Genomic DNA, 22234 nt, shown 5'->3' with positions numbered 1-22234 from the left:
AGGATGAATCAGAAGGGGACAGGGGCATGGAGTGGGACGGTCCAGGGGAAGCCAGCTGGCTACTTCTGCAGCTGTTGGGAAGGAGCTGACAGCTCTTAGGGAGATGGATCTTGTCCGTGCCTAGAACCAACATCAGTAATAGGTACATGCGGATGTGCAGTGGGGGCCTAACCCTGCTCCTACCAAAAATAATGGCAGAATACTCTGGGCTAGATGCGGTTTCTGAACGTCTACTGCCACTTGAGATGCCCCAAGATAGCTGGAACATCCTGCTCCAAGACTGACGGGTATGATGCAGGAGGTACGGGAGACCCAAGTCCTCTTGGAGCATCAGCTGGAGGCCAGGTGAGATTCCCCGGGTCTGTCAAATGCCACTAGATGTCTGCACGTGGGCAACTGAACAGAGCCATTGGTGCGCTCCTTCACGCTCAACTTCCTTCCCAGTTGCGATGGGAACTCGGACACTTAACTCACGCATTGATGCAGACACTCCAATTGAATCCAGCTCCCACAGACTTAGGATAAGGGCTCTACCAGGTCAAGGCATTTTATTCAGGACCATAGAAATGGTGGTTGTAGCAGAGCCAAGGCAGGGGGCAAAAGAATTACTGCGTCAAAAAGGACATGTAGAGTGAGAAATCCCACGTGGTTCATGGTGAGAAGGGCTGCAAAGGTGTAACCAACATAAATAATAGGAATAAAATGGTAATGGAAATTCTCTCCTCAGGATAAAAAAGGAGAGAAAAACAAGGAGACCTTGTGTGGACAGAGCTTTAGGAAAACAGTCTGTGGAGGATCTCACAACATCAGTGGGGAATCAGGGGAAGATGATTTCTCTGGAGTACCTTGACTAGAGGAAGGACCATGAAGAGAGGAAGTAGAGACACTGAGGTGTAATAGCCCACATTAGAAACAAGCAATGCTTGGGCTGATGTTTCAGCTAAAGGGAGATGGAAGAAGCTACAGTCACCAAAACAGGTACCACCAGCAGCCTTTTCCTTGTTTTCCAAGGGGAAACCCAGGCAGGTTGGGATTCGTGCAACATTCTGTCTTTATTTGGTTTGATAGAAAAGGTCATGCATTTAATTAACAACTCTGCAGTGACAGCATTAATTACAGGAAAATACTTTATTCTGTTACATGCATGGGTTTGGATGAGGTTTACAGCATTATCAGGTAGTAAAATCAGCATCAGGGGGTGTGTTTGGAAAGGGGGGGTCATGTTACAGGGAATACACTTTACCTTAGTTAAGGTGTGAAATCCAGCTCTGCTTCCTCCCATGGCCCGTGGCTATACATTGGCTCTCCCCGTGACCTAGAAGAACAGAAAAGCTATATGCTACGTGCAGTTCCTATGGGGACAGTGGCCAACCTTTGCATGCACCCAGTTCAGAAGGGGAAACATCATCTGATAACTTTATTTTTCACTGAGCTCCGAAGAGCAGTGTGGCACACTGACAACAGCAGCCAGCTACTCTATGAGATACGTCCCTGCCCTTCATAGTCAATTAAATCATCGGAGCCCCATGGGGGGAAGTAGGAAATGCTGTCTAGCTGCTTTTCCTAAATCCCAGCTTGGAAAAGCACCAAGCAAGTCCATCAAACTGGAGGTCTTAGCTGTTAATGCTTTTCCAAGGGGAGAAACATACAGTTCCCTGCACCACTCACCACCTTTTTTGCCTGATGAAGTCACGTTGCATCTTCCTACCCGGTAACCTGTACCTTGAAGAGCACGACTGAGGGGATTAGCCTGTGCTTGGTTTAACTGGAAAGCATCAAGTACCGCCTTTGCAAAGAAAAGGCAGGGAGGTCAGAAAGCTTCTTGCAGTCACCCTCTTCTGCACAGGCCAGTCCCCCGGTGGCCCTACGATCACGCTTCCAATGTCACTGGTTCAGCCGATTGCATCTAGACGGTGTCCCACAAAGGCATGCTTCTGAAAGCGGAGAGACAGGTTCCTTCTGACGCGCGGTAATGAATGAAAGCAGTGGCAGCTCTCGGGAGATTAAAGGAAGCCCGAGGAGAGCTGAACAAACCATGTTACCGCAGGTAAGATCTAGATAACAGGAGCCATGAAGTTTGCTAATGCACACTTCCCAAGACCGTACTAATTCTTAAAATTGTCAGGAGTTGTAAAGTGATTTAAGTAAGTATAATATTACTGTCCAATAGAGAAAAGTTTGGGATTCATGTAATTATATATTTAGTAGCGAATCATTATCCAGCTTTTATCATGTAACTCATGGGGACCTGAACATCTTTTGGTCCCTATGTTTTAGGGACGTTAATCAAGCTTCACAACCTCTGTAGGTTATATCAGTGACTCTGTTTTGCCAAAAATAAAGCCAGAAAGAGGAATTTGTTTTTAAGGAATAGCCTCTTGGTTTAGATGCCTTCCTCTGTGATAGCCGCACCCTGCTAAAACCTCAGAGAGCGAAACCAGTGTGGCTCACAGGGATATTCACTTTGACAAGGACGTGCCCCTGGTTGGACTACTGGAGCCTAAACATATTCTTTAATTTGAATGTATTTCCTGGAAAGTGTAAGTCATTCAAAACCACTCAGTTGCATGTGAAATTATAGAGTTGTAAGGAACTGGGATTAAAAGTCAAGCACCTGGTCCAGCTGTGAGAACACATCACGTTCAGTTGTTTCAAGATATCAGTAGGAACTAACACACACATGATTATTGGCAGTCACTGATAACACTTAGCCCAGCTGATTGCATTGCTAAATGGAAAGGTCAAAAACTAAGCTCTCAAATAAAAAAGTGCTAGAACTGGAAAGCTTCACCAAACGTTCCTCACACTCTCTTAGAGGCAGTTCTTAGGACAACTGACAGCTGGCTTTTCAATACATAACACTTGGCACCTTCTGCTCCCTTCCTAGAGAGCCTAATGTCACAAAGTGCTGTCACAGGGAGACAAGTAATAGCAAAAGAAGCATCGTGTTAATCCTCCCCTGATATATACACGTAGCATTCAAAAAGTCTAATAGAAAGTACAGAAGTTAATCAGCGTGTAGACATGGCACTTCGGGACATGGTTTAGCGGGCATGGTAGTGTTGGGTTGATGGTTGGACTTCATGATCTTAAAGGTCTCTTCCAACCTTAATGATTCTGTGATTCAGTAACAGAAGGACTGACCTAAGAGTGTTTTCTAAGTCAAGCTCACACAATAACTCTTAAGTTTACCAACATATTCAACTTTTAATACTGCAAAGACTTTAACGTTGTGGCGAAGGAAGCTCGAGTTTTTTCTGCCTCATGCATGAGTAACAAAGCCACCTGCTATATTCCAATGGTGGATGCTTTATTGTTAGTGATGATGCATGAGGCAGAAATAATGCAGTTTGATTTTTAGAGACAATACCAAGTTGAGCTTGCAAGGCTGTCAGCCCACACTCGTTTGACTTGGGAAGTGAGCAAACAACATGGAAGTAATTGATGGAAACTAATAACACAATAAGATGTCATTTTTCTGACCTACTTCGCATAAAGTAAATCCTTATTAATTGCAATTATCTGTGCACGCCAAACACTCAGCTGGATCCATCCCCCTGTTATTTAAATGAGGTAGTTCCAGATCTACAGAACTCTGATTCCGGCTTACATACATCTCTCTGTATAGTGTTTGTTCCCCTGATCTGAATAAATGCCTGGAAGATGGAAGACCACACAGCTCAATTAGTGTATTGGTCAGGAGGAAAAATGCCTTTAACCAACTGGCACAAGAAGGTTATGATCCCATGCCTTGGTTTGCTGGCTGCTGCTGGAGTACCAAACGTCTTCCCTTCTCGGTGTCTCGCTGGTGCTTCTGAAGAATAGAAAAAACATGAAACGCAAGGCACAGACAGATCAGCTCTGAGTGCTGCAAGGGAAAAACCCTTGCTAAACATGTTTTATAAATACATGCAGATCTAAGGGTCACCCAGAGTTTACCCGGACCTCTGGACACAAGTGCCTCCAGCGTGATGGAAGCGTGGGTTGCCGCTTAGCACAGAGAAAAGCTTTCTCCTCTCAAACATGGGAGTTAAGAGAGATACCAACACGAGTGTGATTGACACTCGCAACTTCCAGAAAACCCTTAAAAATACATAGTGTTGGCTAATAAAAGAAACAGGCTCTGACTAATGACTCTTCTAGCTCTCTGTAAGGGCCGGTGCTACAACAAAGCAGGACTGCAGCTTGTCTTGATTGGAGGGGCAAAGCACCTTTCCCATGTCCTTGGCTGAAGCGACCATGCAGCGGTGGCTGTGGGTACCAGGGAAGTGAGGGGTTTGTGGGGTGCTTTGAACATGGCTGTGTCTCTGCTGTGTGATAAGTGAGTGAGCGGGAGCTGGAGAACATCATGGGATAGTCAGGAATTAAGATGTAAGCGGTGGAGATATCACTTCTGGCCACCCACGGAGTCATGTATCCGTGACTCATTGCCTGATGCAGGAAGGAACGTATCATACCACGCACCAAAATGGACAAGATCTTTCCAAGGAGAGATAGATGATCTGGGCTGGAAAACCTTGCAAGGGCTTTCACCCCAATAGTTTATTGTTTCAAAGTGGTACGCAATTTCCTATATAAAATTATCAAGCTATGTGTTGAAAACTAGTTACTTTTTTTTTCAGTCTCTGTTACTCCTACTGGGAAGGATCTTCCGATTTCTAGACTAAATATATTCATGGCCAGTTCCTACTCATTTACTCTTCTGCTGTTGCCCTTCAGTGTCATAACGCCTTTCCCTGCGCTTGCATTTACTTTCCAGGGTGTATTTATAGGCAGAAAACATATTCCCTCTCCAGTCTCATTTTGCTAAACTAAACAAGCCAAATTCTTTCAATTCACGGTAGAAAGACAGACCGTCCTGATCTCTGATCAATGCCTTGCAGGCTCTTCCCTGCACGTATTCCAGCTTGAATTCACCCTTCTTGGACACAAGCGGCCACAACTGCACCAAGAAATTCAAAGGCAGACTCAACAGTATATTGGATCATGTCACATATTGCCCGAGAAACTGCTTTTCTCATTTAGTGTGCCAATGCTAAAATCCTTAACTGCTGTCTTCTCCCACCGGTATGTCTCATCGCAGAAGTTTGGGTTGTTTTTGTGTCAAAACAGATGACTCTTCTGCCCCCTTATTGGTTCATAAAATGCGATGTGCACCTACACTTCTATTTAAATAATAAGACTTAATAGTTTTATTACTTCTGTGCTGTTTTGGTTTGGTATTTTTTGTTTTTTTCTTTCAAATTATATGTAGCAAATTTGCCACACAGAAAAGTTTGAAGAAATGAGGAATGCTTCCATTTATATCTCATCATACTGCAAAACAAATGTTTAAGCTTCATACGGGTGCCTCTCACCCAAGAATACAGGTCCTAGGCTCCTTTTCCCTTAGCGCTATGAGAATTAATATACATATTTACTGCTTAGATTTTAAAAGTGTCAAACAGGAGAGGGATTTTATGTTGTATATTATTATACATGCCTTATGCACATGAATTTATCTTTGTCAAGTTGAGGGCTGGCGCTTGTCTCATTTATTTCCATATTAATATTTCTTGCCACAGCTTAAGTCAGCAGAAAATAAGGGACTACCCGCAACATTTGAATTCAGCGCTGTGGGGACCTACGGGATCATGTCCTCTCCGATCCCATTATATCTATTACACCAGTTTTCTTCTTTATAAAGAACTTTGTGCCAGAGTTTCATGTGCTACAAATGACTTTGATTTGGCCACATACGGGTGTGCATCAGAGTGCCTTCATCCGGCCAACACACAAAGCTTTGCTTTCTCTTTCCTTTCTTCTGTTTCTCTGTGACAAGAGGACCCAACCGCTTCAAAACCAGCAGCGTCTTTCAGACTTCGCAAAACTTTTGAGCTCCTTCGACATCACTCGGAAAGGCCAAATACATGTTTCCTAGAAAGCTTATTTAATGTATGCAAGTCCTCCCATTCTTCTCAAGATGAAATTAATTTTCCCTCCCTGGAAGAAGCATTTTATCTGTACTTATGCACCTTTCCACCTGCTTGTTTTTTTTTTTTTTCTCCCTGTTGAAATTTAGACTCTGCAAAGCAGCAACTTTGGCAGCCAGTTCTGGAGCCCTGAATCTATCAGACCTGATAGTTTGCCAGGATAAAAAAAAAAAAAAAAAGTAACAAAAGGGAAAGGGCAGAATTCAAACTCCCACAAAAAGAGGCAGAGAGAGAGCAAAAGAGCTGGAGAAAGAGCATCTGGAAGGCGCACGCTTATCAAACGGGAAAAAAACCTGACGGAGGGGGGACTGTAACCTACAGAGGACAGCACAGGACAGCACAGAAAAGCTGGATATGATGAATGAACAGATGTGAACGTGTAGAAAGGAAACTGGGGAGGGAAGGACCTTGAATTTGGCTTCCCCAGCCTGCCAACGGGTCCTTCGGTCGAACACCTGCCTGGGGTGCAGCGCAGCCCCGGGCAGATCCCAAAACCGGAGCTGGGAGCCCTCTCCTCAGCTTGCCAGAGGTTTGTCTCCTCCAGCAAGGAGCTGGGCCCATGGAGAGGAGCCGTCTGGCTTGCCTGACCCCGGAGGAACAGAGTGGGTGAAGCCGTGTCTCCCAAAGTGGGCGAGGAAGGGACAAGTGCAGAGGGCAGAGGATGGGGGATCCTTGTGCTCAGAAGGACCCGGTAGCGGGGGATTTGGGAGGTCACCGAGGCCACGAGAGGTCGCGGTGCTGAGGCGTGCTTGGAGAACGCTGCTATGCACTGGGGGACCTACGGGATGGGGGTGGGACAGGAGCCCCCTTCCCCAGCACGGCCATGGGGAAGGGAAACCCAGAGGAGAGCCTGGAGCCTCCCGGCAGGGAGCAGGGAGATGCTGGAGGTGGGAAGGGGCAGCAGGCTGGCCGGGGGGGGGGTGGGCTGAGGACAACCTGGGAATGGTGGTTCTGGGAGTTGAGGGTGGGCGGGTGACGGGGCGGTCGCTCTGCAGGACGGGGACCTGAGGCCAAGACCGCGGGCTGGGGAGCGGATCTGGGGGTGGGATGGGGTCAGCACAAGGGGCCCCAGCCCAGGATGGTCTGGGCGGCGGGTGGGTGCCGGTGCCAGCGCACGCTGGTTGGGGGAAGACGCGCGATGGATCCCGCGGGTGCTAAGGCAGAGTGGCCGGGGAGAAGCGCAGCGGGCGCCGGTGCGACGGCAACGGGGCAGAGGGCCGCGCCGGACGGGGGCAGCGCCGGGTCCCGGCCCCGCGCCGTCCCGGCCCCGCGCCGTCCCGGCCCCGCGCCGTCCCGGCCCCGCGCCGTCCCGGCCCCGCGCCGTCCCGGCCCCGCGCCGTCCCGGCCCCGCGCCGTCCCGGCCCCGCGCCGTCCCGGCCCCGCGCCGTCCCGGCGCTGCCCCGCTCGGTCGCTAGGCGGCCCGGCCCGTCCTGCGCGGGCGCGGAAGCGCCGCCCCCGGAAGCGGCGGGCGGGCAGGCGGGCGGGCGGCGGGTGGGGGGGTGCCGGGAGCGGGGACGGGGGGGGCAGAGCGAGCGAGCGCGCCCGGCGAAGGGGCCGGAGACGCGGCGGCGGCAGCAAGATGGCGGCCAAGTCGGATGGCGGCGGCGGCGGCGGCGTGGGCTTCGCCCAGCTGCACAACCTGGACGAGGCGGCGGCGGCGGCGGCGGCGGCGGGCGTCTGCGGCGGCGGCGGCGTCGGGGCAGCGGCGGCCGAGGGCGCGGAGGAGCCGGGCGGCAGCAGCTCCTTGCACATCTGCCACTGCTGCAACACGTCGTCGTGCTACTGGGGCTGCCGGAGCGCCTGCCTGCGGAGCCTCTTCGGGCGGGCGGCCGCCGCCGCCGCCGCCGAGCCGCTGGCCCCGCGCCCCGCCGCCGAGGGGCCGCCGCGGGCGCCGGAGGGCGCCGAGGCGGCCGAGCGGCCGTGGCTGGACTGCCTATGGATCGTGCTGGCGTTGCTGGTGCTGCTGGGGGACGTGGGCACGGACCTGTGGCTGGCGCTGCACCACTACGGCCGGCGGGACTACGTCTGGTGCGGCCTGACGCTGGCCTTCGTGCTGCTGCCCTCGGTGCTGGTGCAGATCCTCAGCTTCCGCTGGTTCGTGCAGGACTACACGGGCGGCGGGCTGGGCGCCGTGCAGGGCCTCACCAGCCGCGGGCCGCCCATGATGGGGGCCGTCGGCCGCCGGGGGGGACCCGCCGGCGGGGTAGGAGGAGCCGGCGCCACCGCCACCCCCGGGGCGCAGCGCCTCTGCAGGATCTCCGTCTGGGTCTGGCAGTCCGTCATCCACCTGCTGCAGATGGGCAGGTCTGGAGGTAAGGGGGCGGCCGGGTCCCGCCGGGAGCGGGTGGGGAGCGCGGGTGGCCGTTAAGCGCGTTGGCCGACATGGCGATGGGTCGGCGCACCCTGGGCGCCGGTCGCTGTCCCCTGGCGGAGGTGGGGCGGATGGGCATCGCTGTCACCTCGTGGTCTGAGATGGACGTGGATCACTGTCACCTCACGGTCCAGGGTGGACGTGGGTCAGCGTCACCTCATGGTTTGAGGTGGGGGACGGTCCCCTGGCTGAGATGGGGCAGATGGGCATCACTGTAACCTCATGGTTTGAGACGGATGGGGGTCACTGTCCCCTGGCTAGGTGAGGCCAGTGGGCTTAGTGTCACCTCTTGATCTGAGGTGGGGTGGGTGGGCATTGCTGTCACCTCTTGGTCTGAGGTGGACATGGGTCAGTGTCACCTCATGGTTTGAGGTGGAGGGGGGGTCACTCTCCTGTGCCTGACATGGGTTGGATGGGGGTCGCTGTCACCTCATGGTGTGAGGTGGGTCAGTGTCCCCTGTCTGAGGTAGGACCGATGGGGGTCATTGTCACCTCATGATCAGAGGTGGATGTGGGTCAGTGTTACCTTATGGTTTGAGGTGGAGGTGGGTCACTGTCCCCTGGCTAAGGTGAGGCGGATGGGCATCGCTGTCACCTCATGGTTTGAGGTGGATATGGGTCAGCGTCACCTGATGCTCCAAGGTGAACGTGGGTCAGTGTCATCTCATGGTTTGAGGCAGTGGTGGGTCACTGTCCCCTGGCTGAGGTGGGGCGGATGGGGGTTGCTTGTGGTCTGAGATGGACATAGGTCAGTGTCACCTCATGGTGTGAGGTGGTCATGGTCAGTGTGATGTCCCCACGTGAGAAGGAAGGGAATTTGGGGGTTACTCCCACTTTGGGTGAAGAGAGACCCAAAGGGAGGAGAGATTCCAACAAAACGAGCCTGGGGGGCTGAGGTGAGGGACATGGGGGTTGTTGTCACCTCATGGTCCGAGGTAGATGTGGGTCAGTGCTCCCCCGGGTGGAGGAGGTGCGAGGGCCCGTCTTGTGCTGAGAGGACATCCAAGGGGAAGAGAAGTTCCCCAAAATGTGTCTGTGGGGCTGGGGTGGGAGGAGTGGGGTTTGTTGGTCCAAGCAGGACATGGGTCAGTGCCCCCCTTGTGGAGATTTGGGGTGACCCCTGCTTCACTGAGGAGAGATGACCCCCAAATGAGTGTGTGGGGCTGGGGAGAGGGGAGTGGGGGCTGCTATCACCTCACACCCTGGGGGGGACACGGGTTGGTGCTCCCCACAAGCATGGGGGGTGGAAGAGGTTCTAGCTCTGAGGGGCTGTAGATGGTGCCTGAAGAGATGAGCTGGGTTCTTGCAGCACCACAAACATGGGGCAGGATGAGGAGGGGGGGATGGAGCTGCTCTTCCTACAGGAGCTGGTGGGGGACACACCCCACGGGTGACGGGGTGGAGGCAGGCCCGGGGCTGGGGGTGACCCTCACACCGGCAGTGCTGCAGAGGGAGGCCCTGTGGCCCTGGGTGGCGCTTGCCCCACCGCTCCCCTCCTGGAGCCGGGCAGTGGGGCAGCCATGGAAAGGCCCCACAGAAAGCGGGGGGCTGCTCCAGCGAGGGTCGGGGGGGGGGGGGTGTGTGTGCGGATGGTGGACCTCTGGCTGCCCAGCGCTGGGATGTGGCTTTTCCAGAGTGTTGGTGTCCTCCTGGCATGGATCAAGCCCCCCATAGATGCTGAGGGGGTGAGGGTCACAGTCCCCGAGAGCTTCTCCCCACCCGGCGGGGGGGGGAGCCCCTCGGCTGGCTGCCCCCTCCCAGCACCGAAGGAGCGGGTTGTGGGAGTGGAAAAACGCAGCGCGATGCCTCGGCTGTGGCTTTGGCGAAAGAAGAAACCAAGAAACGCTCTCCTCGGCCGGGCGGCGGGGCGGTGGGGACGGCGGTGGGGTTGCCGGTGTGAGGCTGAAGGTCGGGGACGGGGGCTGGTGCCCCCGCCAGCAGGAGAGGTGCTGGGGTAGAGGAGACGCTGGCCAGAGGAAGGGTCTGGGGAGTGACCCCAGGCTCCGCGGGAATAAAAAAACCCATCCTCTAGAGTGAGCTGGAAATTGCGTTATCCTCCCCAAAAAGAGATGTGGGAGGAGGCGGGGGGGATTCTCCGGGATGAAAGCCTGTAGGTGCAGACACTTCCACAGAGATGTCGGTCTTACGGAAAGGGGTGTTGTAAGGACAACTGGGAAGACCCGGCGTGGCCCAGCGTCCTCTGAGACGGGACGCGGGTTAATAAGATGGAAGGGGTGTGAGGTGCGGGTGACGGAGGGTGGAGAGACGTCTCCGGGTCGTGTCACGGGGTGCTGGATGCACCCCTCCGCCCCACGGGTGGGTTAGACTGTGGGGAAGAGGCTGCAGGTGGGGTTGGTAGCTTTTAAAATAATCCTTATGGAGAAGACGCTGAATTTTTTTAAGGGGGGAGGAGGTGGCACGTCACGGTGAAGCGGTGGGAAGCCCTGGAGGGGCTCGCCGGAAGGGTTAATGTCCCTGCCGTGATATTGCCCAGATGATTTAATGGGACAAAAATAACCTCGCTGGTGGATTTTAGGGTTTCTTCGCTGGGGTATAGATGAGGAAAAAAAAAGGGGAAGATGGAAAGTGATGATTGGTGGGGAGGCCCCCCCCCCCCCGATCTGGGTAGCCGAAGGGGTTAACCCTGGTGCCTAATGACATCGGTGAAGAAGTGGCTGGAGTTAAGATGGAGACAGCATGGTTGAGCCTGGGGGAGGGGTGCGTGGGTGGAGGCAGGGGAGGGCCTTGACACCTCTTCTGGGGACACGGCTGGCTCTCCGTAAAACGAATATACACATCAAAGATTTTTAGTTTTTTATTATTTTATTTTTCAGGAAGCCGAGGGGGTGAAGGGGAGGAGATCCGTGTGGGAAGGGTGCGTGAAATGTGTACCTGGGAAATAAGCCCACGGAATTGTGCAGCTCAACAGCAAATACATATTTCTTCTGCATCTTCAATGTCATTTGTGTGGCGTTCAAAGCACATTTGTTCTCAACTTCTGCTTGGGGGTTTATTCTATTTCTGGTTTTTTTGTTTGTTTTTTGCGTCGAGATTTGGGCTGGGTGATGCCTGCGAGGATGATGAATTGGTACGCGACCCTTTCCCCTGCGTTCCCCGGTACTCCTGAGTGCTGATCCCATCAGCAAAAGCAGTTCTCGATGCAGATGCTCCTCTGGCAAGTTGGATTTTCCGCCCCCCCCCCCCTTGGAGCCAGGCAAAAAGAAATAATCATATATTAGCCGGCGTTTGCCAAAACGCCCCGTGCCATGGCACGGGGAGGGGGACACCGGCAGAGATGGGGGGGGTGCATGTGGAGGGGTGATGCTTTTTTTTTGTAACGTGAAGCAGCAAAGCTGAAGTTGCCCCGACTTTTCCCAGCTTTGCTAATGCAGAGGAAAAACGTTTTTTTCTGAGGTTGTGCAGGGCTGAAAGGGACTGAAAAGGAGCTCTGCGGACCGGACCACGCTGGGTGAAATAAAGAGCTTTCTCTCCTGTTGATCGCTAATCCCACTAGCGCACAGCTCCTGCTTTTTAGGGCACGCTGGGCAGCGTGGAGCTGACTCCCAGTATCTGACCAGGGCATGAATTAACTTCATGGGATCTGTGGGCTAACCTCCACGAGGGTGTCTTTTTGCATTCCCACTATAGCTATTGCAAATGCCATGAAAATTAATCTTGAATGCGGTGATGGGACTAACACTGGGAAGCGCTGCTTTAGCGGTGTATGCCTGCAGCTAAATCGCTTCGTGCTGGTAAGAAGTTGATACGTGGGGACAAGGACCTAGGACGATGTAAGTTCAGTGCGTAATGCACCGAGCCTGGTTTCCTGCATAATCGCGGATACGCGCCGCGACCGCATGTAGCGTAATGGGGCTTGTACGCGAGGTAGAGGCTGTCGTGGCTGTCGCTCAGCGGCTGGAAGCAAAGTCGTAGGGAATAGAGGGGGCAGGTTGGAGTTGTGCAGAAATCCTCGTCCTCAGTTGCCAAGGGCTTGCTTCTTGGTAACTTTAGGTAATCTGGGTTTTGGTTTGGGGGATAACACCATTCCTGTAGGGACTGCTTTTCCTAAACAGGGGGAAGGCTTGCCAATAAGATGATGAATAAATAACATTTTATGGCAGAAATATAAACGTACGTCGGGCGCTTATTTTAGCAAGATTGTCTCTTCGTTTTGTCAGGATTGTGGGAGAAGTAGCAGCTTTTTTTTGGGCAGCCTGGGTGGGGGCTTTGTCTTCCGTTCATGTCCTCTCCTGTCCTATTCAGAGAGTGAATCGTGCCCAGGCAGGAGTGCTGGGGGCCAGTGCAAGTACTGAGGGGGGTTTTAATGATTTTTTTGTGGTTGTTTTTTGCTTGGTTGACAACCAAAGGCTATGTTAATACTGTCTGCCTATAGCAGCTGCTGGAAAGAAAGTATGCGTATACATTGTAAAAACGTGCGTGTGTGTATACATATATATGTATACAGATATTTTTAATTCTTGCTTGAAGTAGTATGATCTCAAGTGGCATTCCCACTGATAAGGTTCCGGTCCTGGGGTTTTTCACCTTGATAAATCTACAGTTTTCACCTTTCATCTCAAATTTTCTAGATTATCTTGAGGACTAGAACAATTCAGCCACACTTTCCAAAAAGTAATGGATGCCAGTTGGGCACACGACGCTCACTACTGAGCTGCTCCACTGCAAGCTGCAGAAGGGTTTTTCATTGAGGAGGGATGTCGCAGTGCTGTGGTTTCGCTGGAAATAGGCTGAAGGCAGGTCGGTCTTCAGAGGGCTGTTGCTTTTGCCGAAGCCGTTCAGCTGGGTAAATTCAGGAGACAGTTTTGACTTGAAGTTTTCTTGTCTTGGATGGTTGCATGAGTTGTCTTAATGACAATTAAGAGTACAACTTCTGTGTCTGATGTACCTTTCTTTAACCTCTGTTGTTAAGTGGGTTAGTGGGTCATGATTGCTGTCCCGGAGCATGAGGTTTAGAGTATACAGCATGATCCTTTGCGTTGCGGCGTGCTATTAAAGAAAACATTATTGGATTCCATTGGATTAACAGTATGTGGAGTTTGAGCTAAAATGAATGCTGATCAGCTGGAAATTGCTCTGTGTCTGTTCGGCTGTCAGTAAGGGTAAGTTTCGTGACTTGAATGTGATACTTTGTGGGTTTTGTTTTTCAAACTGATTTGAATAGGTATTTAGAAGAAAAACATTCTGTAAAAAAAAAACAACCAAGCAAAACAGAACAACCCTTGTCACTGTTTTGACATTAAAAACACCTTGTGTATGTTTGTGATTAAAAGAAAAATTCCTAAAATTGAGACGAAGACTTGACAACTTGTTTATTAGTGGAAAGACCAAATCTATGAGTTGTTCGTCTTTCGGCGTGCCTGGAGGTGGAAGGATGAATCAATGGGTTTAAATGGAATATGTGGTATTTAATGCCTACGTGATGAGTGGGCTTAGACTCTGCTAAAATACTTTGCTCTGGGATGAACTGTGAGTTAGATACATGCTACTTCGGATAGTTTAGAAATACAGGCAGCTACAACTCTTAAGATACCTGCCCAAGTCCCTTGGAGTGGGAGGCATCTGCTTGTCAAATGACAGATGAACAAGAAACTGCTGACCTAACAGTGCCTTGTTGTCTTGGTTTGGGATGTTCAGCTCCGTAGAGCCTTTCTGTAAATTTACTGCCTGCCCTGGCACACTCGAATATTTTTTTCAGCTTTTTCTGGTTAGCTTGTCTGGCAGCTAAGTTTTTCCCTTTAGCCAAGTTTTAACAGCTTGCTTTTATAGTATGGAGTTTTGTCAGCTTTTGACAAGTTGGCAGAGGGAAGACATTCTGGGATAGATGATAAATATGTTCTCCCTACAAAATCAGGTCTGGGGTATAACTTTTTTTTTTTCCCCAGCAAGGTTGTTCTCCCTGCCAAAAAGCTTACCTGCTCTGCCTCCATTTCTAAGAGTTTGCCGTGGCATCTCTGTAAGTAAGCGTGGGGCTGAGGGTGTAGATGTCCAAAGGCATTGAATCTGAAGTGCAAGGCAGGTAGATTGTGTGTGGGGGAAAATAAATAATCATCATCATCATCATGAAAAAAGGCTTTATCACTTGAGTAGGGTCTCCATTGGTTGCGAGGTGGTGGTGAGGCTCCGTGTCTTGTTGAGTGCTACCCACTAGAGGGGGTCAAACCACAGATGTTGAAGCAGATCTGCTGTGCCAGCCTTGGGAGGGCAGAGTTTTCTCCAAACCTTTTCTTGGACGAAACAAGGTGCTGCCCTGACCTGGTGGGAGCTCGCCTTCCCATGCAATTCAGTGTTGCTGCAGTGACAGCATGGCTTGGGTAGGTGGGTTAGCAGAATTCAGAGGAGAAACTGGAATTTGGTTTCCTCTTGGACTTGGGGATGCTGTTGAGGAAGAGCCATGTGGGCACTAGGTACCTGGTAAGGCGGTCGTGCAGTGACAGAAGCTCATCACCTCTCTGCCATGATATGTGGGGAGGAGAAAGGGGAAGCAGAAATGCTGTGGTGACCTGACTTTCATAGAAAAGTTTGGGTTGGAAGGGACCTTTCAAGGTCATCTAGTCCACCCCCCTGCAGTGAGCAGGGACATCTTCAACCAGAGCAGGTTGCTCAGAGCCCCGTCCAGCCTGACCTGGGATGTTTCCAGAGATGGGGCATTGACCACCTCTCTGGGCAACCTGGGCCAGGATTTCACCACCCTCATTGGGAAAAATTCCTTCCTTTTATCTAGTCTAAATCTCCCCTCTTCTAGTTTTAAACCATTTCCCCTTGTCCTGTCGCTACAAGCCCTGCTAAAAAGTCTGTCCCCATCTTTCTTGTAAGCCCACTTTAAGTCCTGGCTGGCTGCAGTAAGGTCTCCCCAGAGCCTCCTTCTCTTCTCCAGGCTGAACACCCCCAATAACTTCGTTTTTACTAGGACCAGCACAAAGTTTCCATGGCTTTCAAGGTGAAGACAGTGGTGCTAAGTATTTTCAAGAGACGATCTCCAGGAATCTCAAAACCATCCGGGAAGACAGCTGCTTTGAAGTTGGGCTGCAGGCTGCTTCCCTAAATGCTGCTATCCGCACGGTCTTTGACCAGAACATCTCTTTTCCGTTGATCAAGCCTCATGCTGAACTCTAGGAAGGAGAGTCGTGCCTTTTTTTCCAGTTGCCCTACGGCTTTATCTCCAATACCAGCGGCAACCTGAAAGCCCTCTTCCTGGTGGAGGGGAGGCAGCGTGCAAAGGGAGGGAGGAAGGATGGCTCACCTTTTTGTGCATTAAAATTATAAGCTCTCTATATTCCACCTTTCTAGACACTTCCATTTTGCTTTTAGCTGCACTGAGCTAGCTTTATTTCTTGCAGTGGTTCTCCTCTCAGTACAAATGTAGGTTATTCAGGGAGCATTTCTGTTAATGAAAAGGATGAAGGTAGAACTGATGGTGATAAAGCATCTCTTTGGAGGAGAGCTGCTTTTGCTGTCTTGAGACTGCAAGGTACAGAAATTGGACGTCAAACGTGTAATTTTCCTTGGTGACTGAAGGTGAGCCTACAGAGAATTCTGGATCCCTCACAGTACCTCCTGGTACTTTAATTTTCCTTTATTTCCTGTGAATCCTGACTTGATTTTTAGCACCTCACTGTCACGAGAATCAGTGGTAGTACACGCCAGTGTTTTATCACCTGAAAGCTTTTAGGAAGAACCATGAATCAGAGTAATGCTTTGCTATAGCTAGAGATGAAATTAAATTGCAATTAAAGGTATAAGCAAAGAACATGTGACAAATATTGTTACTTCATTGACCCACCTTCTCTGATGTGCTGGGATTCAGACTGATACCCTAGTCTGCTATGACTGCTTTAGGGCACTGAGATGCTTTTCCAAACCAGATCCCAAGAAAATGGGGAAAGAGCTTTCCTGGGGAGAAGGATCTTTAGAAAATCCTCAAACCTAGCAGCAGTCTGCTGGCAGTGGGAGGAACAGCTTGCATTTCTAACCCTGTGGAGCAGAGCAGCATGATCTTTGCAGAGCAGATCAACAGGCACATACCTTGTCCTTGGGGGACTGGTGGTGCCTGCAGGTCAAGGATGCTCCCCCGGAACGGGGCCAGAGGAGGCCCCAGCGACGCTCCGAGGGCTGGAACAGCTCTGCTGGGAGGACAGGCTGGGAGAGCTGGGGGGGCTCAGCCTGGAGCAGAGAAGGCTCCGGGGAGACCTTAGTGCAGCTGCCAGGGCTTGGAGGGGCTGAGGAGAAAGATGGGGACAGACTGTTTAGCAGGGCCTGTAGTGACAGGACAAGGGGTGACGGTTTTAAACTAAATGAGGGGAGATTCAGACTAGATAAAAGGAAGAAATTTTTTATGTTTGAGGGTGGTGAAACCGTGTCCCAGAGAGGTGGTGGATGCCTCATCCCTGGCAACACCCCAGGTCAGGCTGGACGGGGCTCTGAGCAACCTGCTCTGGTTGAAGATGTCCCTGCTCACCGCAGGGGTGGGACTAGATGGCCTTTAATGGTCCCTTCCCACCCAAACTATTCTATCATTCTATGAAAGCCTCCTGGGTTGTGGGACTGAGCATTTGGCTGTGTCCCAGGGTGGCTCGTAGCAGCCCACTGGAGCTCCCCTTAGTTGGATTTTTATTTTTACATTTTTTGCAACTCTGCCCACCCTAGGAATTTGTATTGCCCAGCACCATATACTTCAGTGTCTGCCTACGATTGGTTATATGTATCTGCTGTAGTGCAGGAGCCACGTTTACATTGCTCAGGCGGCATCTCAAGAGTTGCTATTTGTCCACCCTTAGGCAAAACTGACCCATGGACTGAGTACTCCATTTAAAGTATGCACATGCTTGAATGGCTACGCTTTTGTTATTTCAATATAAATGGGTGTGTTATTCCTGCCATCAGTCTCGAAGCCCTAGTTGAACCAGCAGCCCTGTTAGAGCAAAATCGGATCTTGGCCAAGAGACAAAAAAATAGAGCGAAAGGCAATCTTAAATGTGTCCCCAAAACTATAACAGGACCTGAAGACTCTGCTTCTCCTCACGTCTCCTTTCTCCTGAAATCTGTGAGAGCTCAGGTTCACCCATGAAATATTCAGAGTCTGTCCTTAAGTGACTTCAGCTGCACAGAGGAGCTTTTGCAGAATTGGCAGCTTTGCTGAAACCTCCTGTATTCGAGCCCAGAGCCTTTATCACGAGGACCCCCTCCTCCTCTGCTCTGCCTGCGCCGTTGCAGGTTGTGATGCTTTGGTTTACCTGCCGCAGAGGCTGTCGAGGATTTTTGCATCCCAAATAAATACCCGTCTATCGTATCCCCTTTTGCACAGGATGGGTTGAGGGAATAGGCGTGTTCTCGCCTCTCCCAAAACCCCGTGGGGAACAGTCCTAAGGCAGGAATGCATCACAAGCGCTGCCTCAGTGCCACGCCGTCGACGGTCTGTGGACGGGGACTAAGGAAAACAAGCCTGTTGTGAACAGGCTTAAATTAACGCTGCAGAGGTCTGCGCTCGTGCTGGAAAAACTCAGTACGCTGTTGTGCTACATCCCCCTTTCTACGTCCGCAGGTTGTTTTGGTGCGGGAAGAATTTGCTGTAAAACCCCCACCAACTTGGCAGAGCTCTTATGAGCAACTCTTCGGGAGCCACAGCGCAAAAGGCGCCGGCAGCTGGAGCTGCCTTTATCACCTTCCTAATTAAACCCACGGAAAAAGCAAAGCAAACCCAAGCGACAGAGACGCGTGGCCGGCTGCCCGAGCCTCCTTCAGCTCGCGGGTCTCGCTCGATGGAGTTCGCTATGGGGCAGCAGTGGGGCGGGGGTGCCAGGCCGTGCTTCTGCTCGCACAATGGGCACTGGACTTCACAGCTCTCTACGAAAATAAAGGAGTGATGGGCTCCCCCGTCCTTTCAGTGCGGTGGCTCAGGAGTGTCTGCTAAAGCAGGGCGATGACAAGTATCGCTGTGAGTTTGCAGAGAATTCCAGTGTCTGGGAAAATCACAATTTCCCCATTTTCTGTTGTAAAGGAAGAACAGTTTAACTCTTCGTGCTTGGTTCCCCCACGCAGGCAGTCCTGGATGACAGGACTGGCAGTAATGTGTTGCCTGATGTACCAAACACAGAAGACAGCAGTAAAGCACCAGGAGTGGTTTTGAGTTTGGGATTGGAATTCATCCCAGTTATGTCTAAGTGAGGGAAAAAAGAGCAACGGAGGACGATGTTGTTGAAGTAAAAATTGTAAAGAGTGGTATAAGCAGAAGGCATTTAAATAACGTAAACAGTCTGGCATAGAAGGAAGGATGGGAGGCATTCCAGAAACAAAAGGAAAATAGTTTTAAAACATGGCTGAAAATACACCAACTCTTGAATTCCAGAGGTTATCTCAATTAGCGCTTTTTCAATGTATCTTTACAACAGAATTGTAGGACTTCACAAAAGAAAATAGAGGCTATGAGATACGGAGAAGTGATATGAATTTGTTTAATTAAAAGGATGAAGGGCTCCCTAAAATAAGATTCACTTATCTTCTGTCGCAGGGAGGAACGAGGTTATATTCAGAAACCCGCAGCTTGTAGTGTTGTGGAGAAAGCGTGGCGAGCGCCAGGGCTGGGCGTGAGAGCCCTCTTCTTCAGCGTCGGCCGTTGCCTGCTCAGTGGCTTTCAATAGCAAATCCCTTCCCAGGGGATTAATGTGCTATTAGAGCAGAATGGTATGATTTTACATTTCCATGAGGATTTTGTTTGATGTTCAGGGAGCAGAAACTGGACACTTTCCTCCAATTAAAAAAAAAAAATTAATCTATCGGAGCTTTCAGGTGCAGGGAAATGCTCTTTTAACTGGGCATCTGTTTGCGTGGAACTATGCGTGCATGTGCTTGATGTTCTCTTTGGCTTTGGAGGTGTGCTAGGATGTGTCAGAATTTATGTCCAGCCTCAGCCCTTGGCATGGGGGAGAAGCATGCATTTATATCCGGCCATGTTTTAGGAAGTGGAGGGGGAGGGAGCAGGGGCCAGGGAGGAGAGACGACCCTCATGCAGATCTAAATTAAATAAGCCCCCCTGGATGTATATTAAAATGTTAAGCAGCACTAAGCTCTGTATCCCAGCTCAGCAATATTTCGAGGCACTTTATTGCTTTAATGGAGGGATAAAATAGAACCTGCAATTATAGTAATTTTTTCTAATTGAATATTTTGCTTTATTCTTTCCCTTTCAAAGCATGACTGTAACTACTAGCCTTCATAAAGCTTTGGAAATATTTATACTTTCCCTTTCTGACGATGGGTGTAAGTGCGCTTTTTCTTGGGCAGACCGTTTCAGTCCCTCATGGCTGGGGAGCAGAACGGCTCTGGAAAGCGCTGGGCAATAAATGTTTCTCTGCTCATTTTAACCATCGTGCCATTATCACTGGGAAATACTAGTTTCCCATCTGGTGGAGAGGGGAATGCAGTGTTACAGATGAAATGCTTTCTGTCACTGTACATGGGCTTGATGTGATTTTGTTGGGTGTCTTTTTAATGAATTTATTGCTCATGTAGGACTAGTGCTTGACAGCTGTATCCAGTCTTTGATCCCCAGGCCATGTTCTGCGTGGGCGGGGGAGATCCGTGATTTCTGACACCTAGGCTGAGTTTGGGGAGGAGGGTAAGAAAAAAGCACTTTCTGGATCTTGCTTGAGCAAGATGTAAACGGCAGGTAAAAGCAAAAGCTGAAGGGCAAGGTCCTCACCCAAAACCATCTGAGACTGGTGGGGCAGCCATGCCGACAATAGGGACGGGGAATTAGACTCGAATCACTGATGGTATAATAGGGTGTTGACTGAGGTTTTTGAAGTAGCCATTTTCGGTGACACAAAATTCCAGATTTTCAAACATAAGTTCCTACCTCTGGCTCAAGCCTCAAGTGGGCAGAAAAATGCAGATAAATTAACATAATAATTGCGTTGTTCATTCTCTGTGCTGAATCTCTGGTTTAAAGAGGGAGATTTGCTGATACTTGCTCCATGCGTACACCCGCAATGGGATGCTATCAGTTTTACGCTGTTGCAATAGCTGTCTTCTCGTCTAAAGGGGACTTTTGATCCGATAAACTGGTTATCTCGTTTAAGTTGTCCTTTCATCTGGCGTGGGTGGTGTGTGACGGCTGATTGAAGGCGCGGTATTGTGGTTCGTTTATGAATATTAATTAGGAATGGAAATAATTTGGAACGGCGTGCGCCGAGGACTCGCGAAGCACCGACTGCAGGAATGCATCTGTTCCTCCCGCGCAGCAGACGTGCGGCTACGAGTCCTCTCCCAGGGAAGACGCGAACTTGCGTCGGGGTGTGAAGTCACCGCAGACGGGCTGTCACGCCGACGCGTTGACTTGGTGATGCAGCAAGAGGTTTCTGTACTGCTTTGTGTCTCAGCGTTCGCTACGACTGGGCTGGGGAAGGAGTGGTTTCTTCGGGGAAAGCTGCGGCAGCGCCTCGCCAAGCCATGTGCATCAGAGCCAGAGCAGGAGCTGGAGGTCGAGGCTCTTGCGTCGCCGCGCGGCTGCGGCAAAAGGCAGAGCGACAGGCTTTCACGCCCTTCTTCTTGTGAAGGACGTCTTTTCTCCCGAATGCTTAATCTTACCTTAGTCCTTGTCAGTCCTCTCCCCTTGTCACACGTTGACGTAAACGCGTTGTACCACCGATGCCAGGAAAGACTCCAGCCCAAAATGTGGTACAGCCTGCTTTTGGGTGATAACAGAGCCTCTCTGTGGGTCTGTCCCATTACTTTCCTCTCCTTTTGCAAATAATAGACCCACAAAATCCTACCGTGTGCGCTCTTCAAGTGTAGACCCCTTTCTGTCTCTCTGCCTGGGAATTCACCCTCAATGGCCACGTCCCTGCGAGTGAAGTAATGGCAGGATCTGTCCTCTGACCCGAGACGGGCTGGCGCAGCGTGGCCGTTTCTATCACGTTAAGCTTTCTTGGCTTTCGGGAGAGGGTGGCTGCCTCCAGCCTGCCAGCTGGGAATGGCTTCTGGGCTGTGCCGACTCTTGAGCGATGCTGAGGAGCTGCTGGGGTCAGGGCTGGTAGGTCCTGGCCAAAGTTGTGCCAGGGATGGTCCTATAGCGGTTGAGCTGCAGAGGCTGCAGTGTCCTAATGTACAAGAAAAAGCCCAGAAGGATACAACACTTTGGAAGGAAAATATTCCCCTTAGGGTTATTAACCCTTAGGGTTAATTTTTATTTTCTTAGGAGAGTATGTGGGATTTTTTTCCCAGCTGGTGAAGGTGTATCCAGCCTATCAGAGTTGGGTAGGTTGGGTTCCCTCTCCAACCTAGAGTCTCTAGCAAAATGGTGACACCCTGTCCCAGGTTGCCCAGAGAGGTGGTGGATTCCCAATCCCTGGAAACATCCCAGGTCAGGTTGGACGGGGCTCTGAGCAACCTGCTCTGGGTGAAGATGTCCCTGCTCATGGCAGGGGATGGGACTAGATGGCCTTGAAATGTCCCTTCCCACCCAAACCCGTCTGTGATTCTATGAAAATCCACTTCTGGCTCTCGAGTGTGGACACGTGGTTTACCTGTTTGGGTCTAAATTTATTTTATGACCCATGTGTGTGGCTCCAGTAGTGGAGACCACATCCCGTCATTGGATTAGGTTGTAAATAACCGCCTTTGGGAGATTTATATTCAGTATGGCATTTTAGTATTAATGCTTCGGGGTGAAATCCAGGTGAGCGATGGGGAAAGGAGAATTCACTAGGCATGTCCATCCAGCTGAGACCCCAGCGCTCGTGTCCTCGTGAGCCCAGCCAGCTCAGATGCTGATGGGGGTGGACGTGGATCGTCATTCCTGCAGCGTGCTTCGGCGTGCTTTGCTCCGCAGCGAGGGCTTGGTGGGTTTGAGTTGGGACCATCCCGGGAGCGCACT

The 22234-nt window shown here is 51.0% G+C and overlaps 1 protein-coding gene across 1 annotated transcript in view; it reads left to right on the top strand.

Moving 5' to 3' along the window:
- Nucleotides 1-7551: 7551 nt before the first annotated feature.
- The window catches only part of XKR6 (XK related 6), a gene marked incomplete at its 5' end in the record, with an annotated part of 190771 nt that continues 176088 nt past the window's right edge, over nt 7552-22234 (top strand). Inside the window, 2 exon segments of the mRNA XM_081998221.1 lie at nt 7552-8266; nt 8269-8284. Of these exon segments, the coding sequence (XP_081854347.1) occupies nt 7552-8266; nt 8269-8284 (731 nt within the window).

The sequence above is a fragment of the Phaethon aethereus genome (assembly GCF_964289735.1).
Source record: "Phaethon aethereus genome assembly, chromosome: 3".
In the NCBI taxonomy this organism is placed as follows: Eukaryota; Metazoa; Chordata; class Aves; order Phaethontiformes; family Phaethontidae; genus Phaethon; species Phaethon aethereus.
Note: the sequence above shows the minus strand (reverse complement) of the source record. Positions and strands in the feature narration are given on the sequence as shown.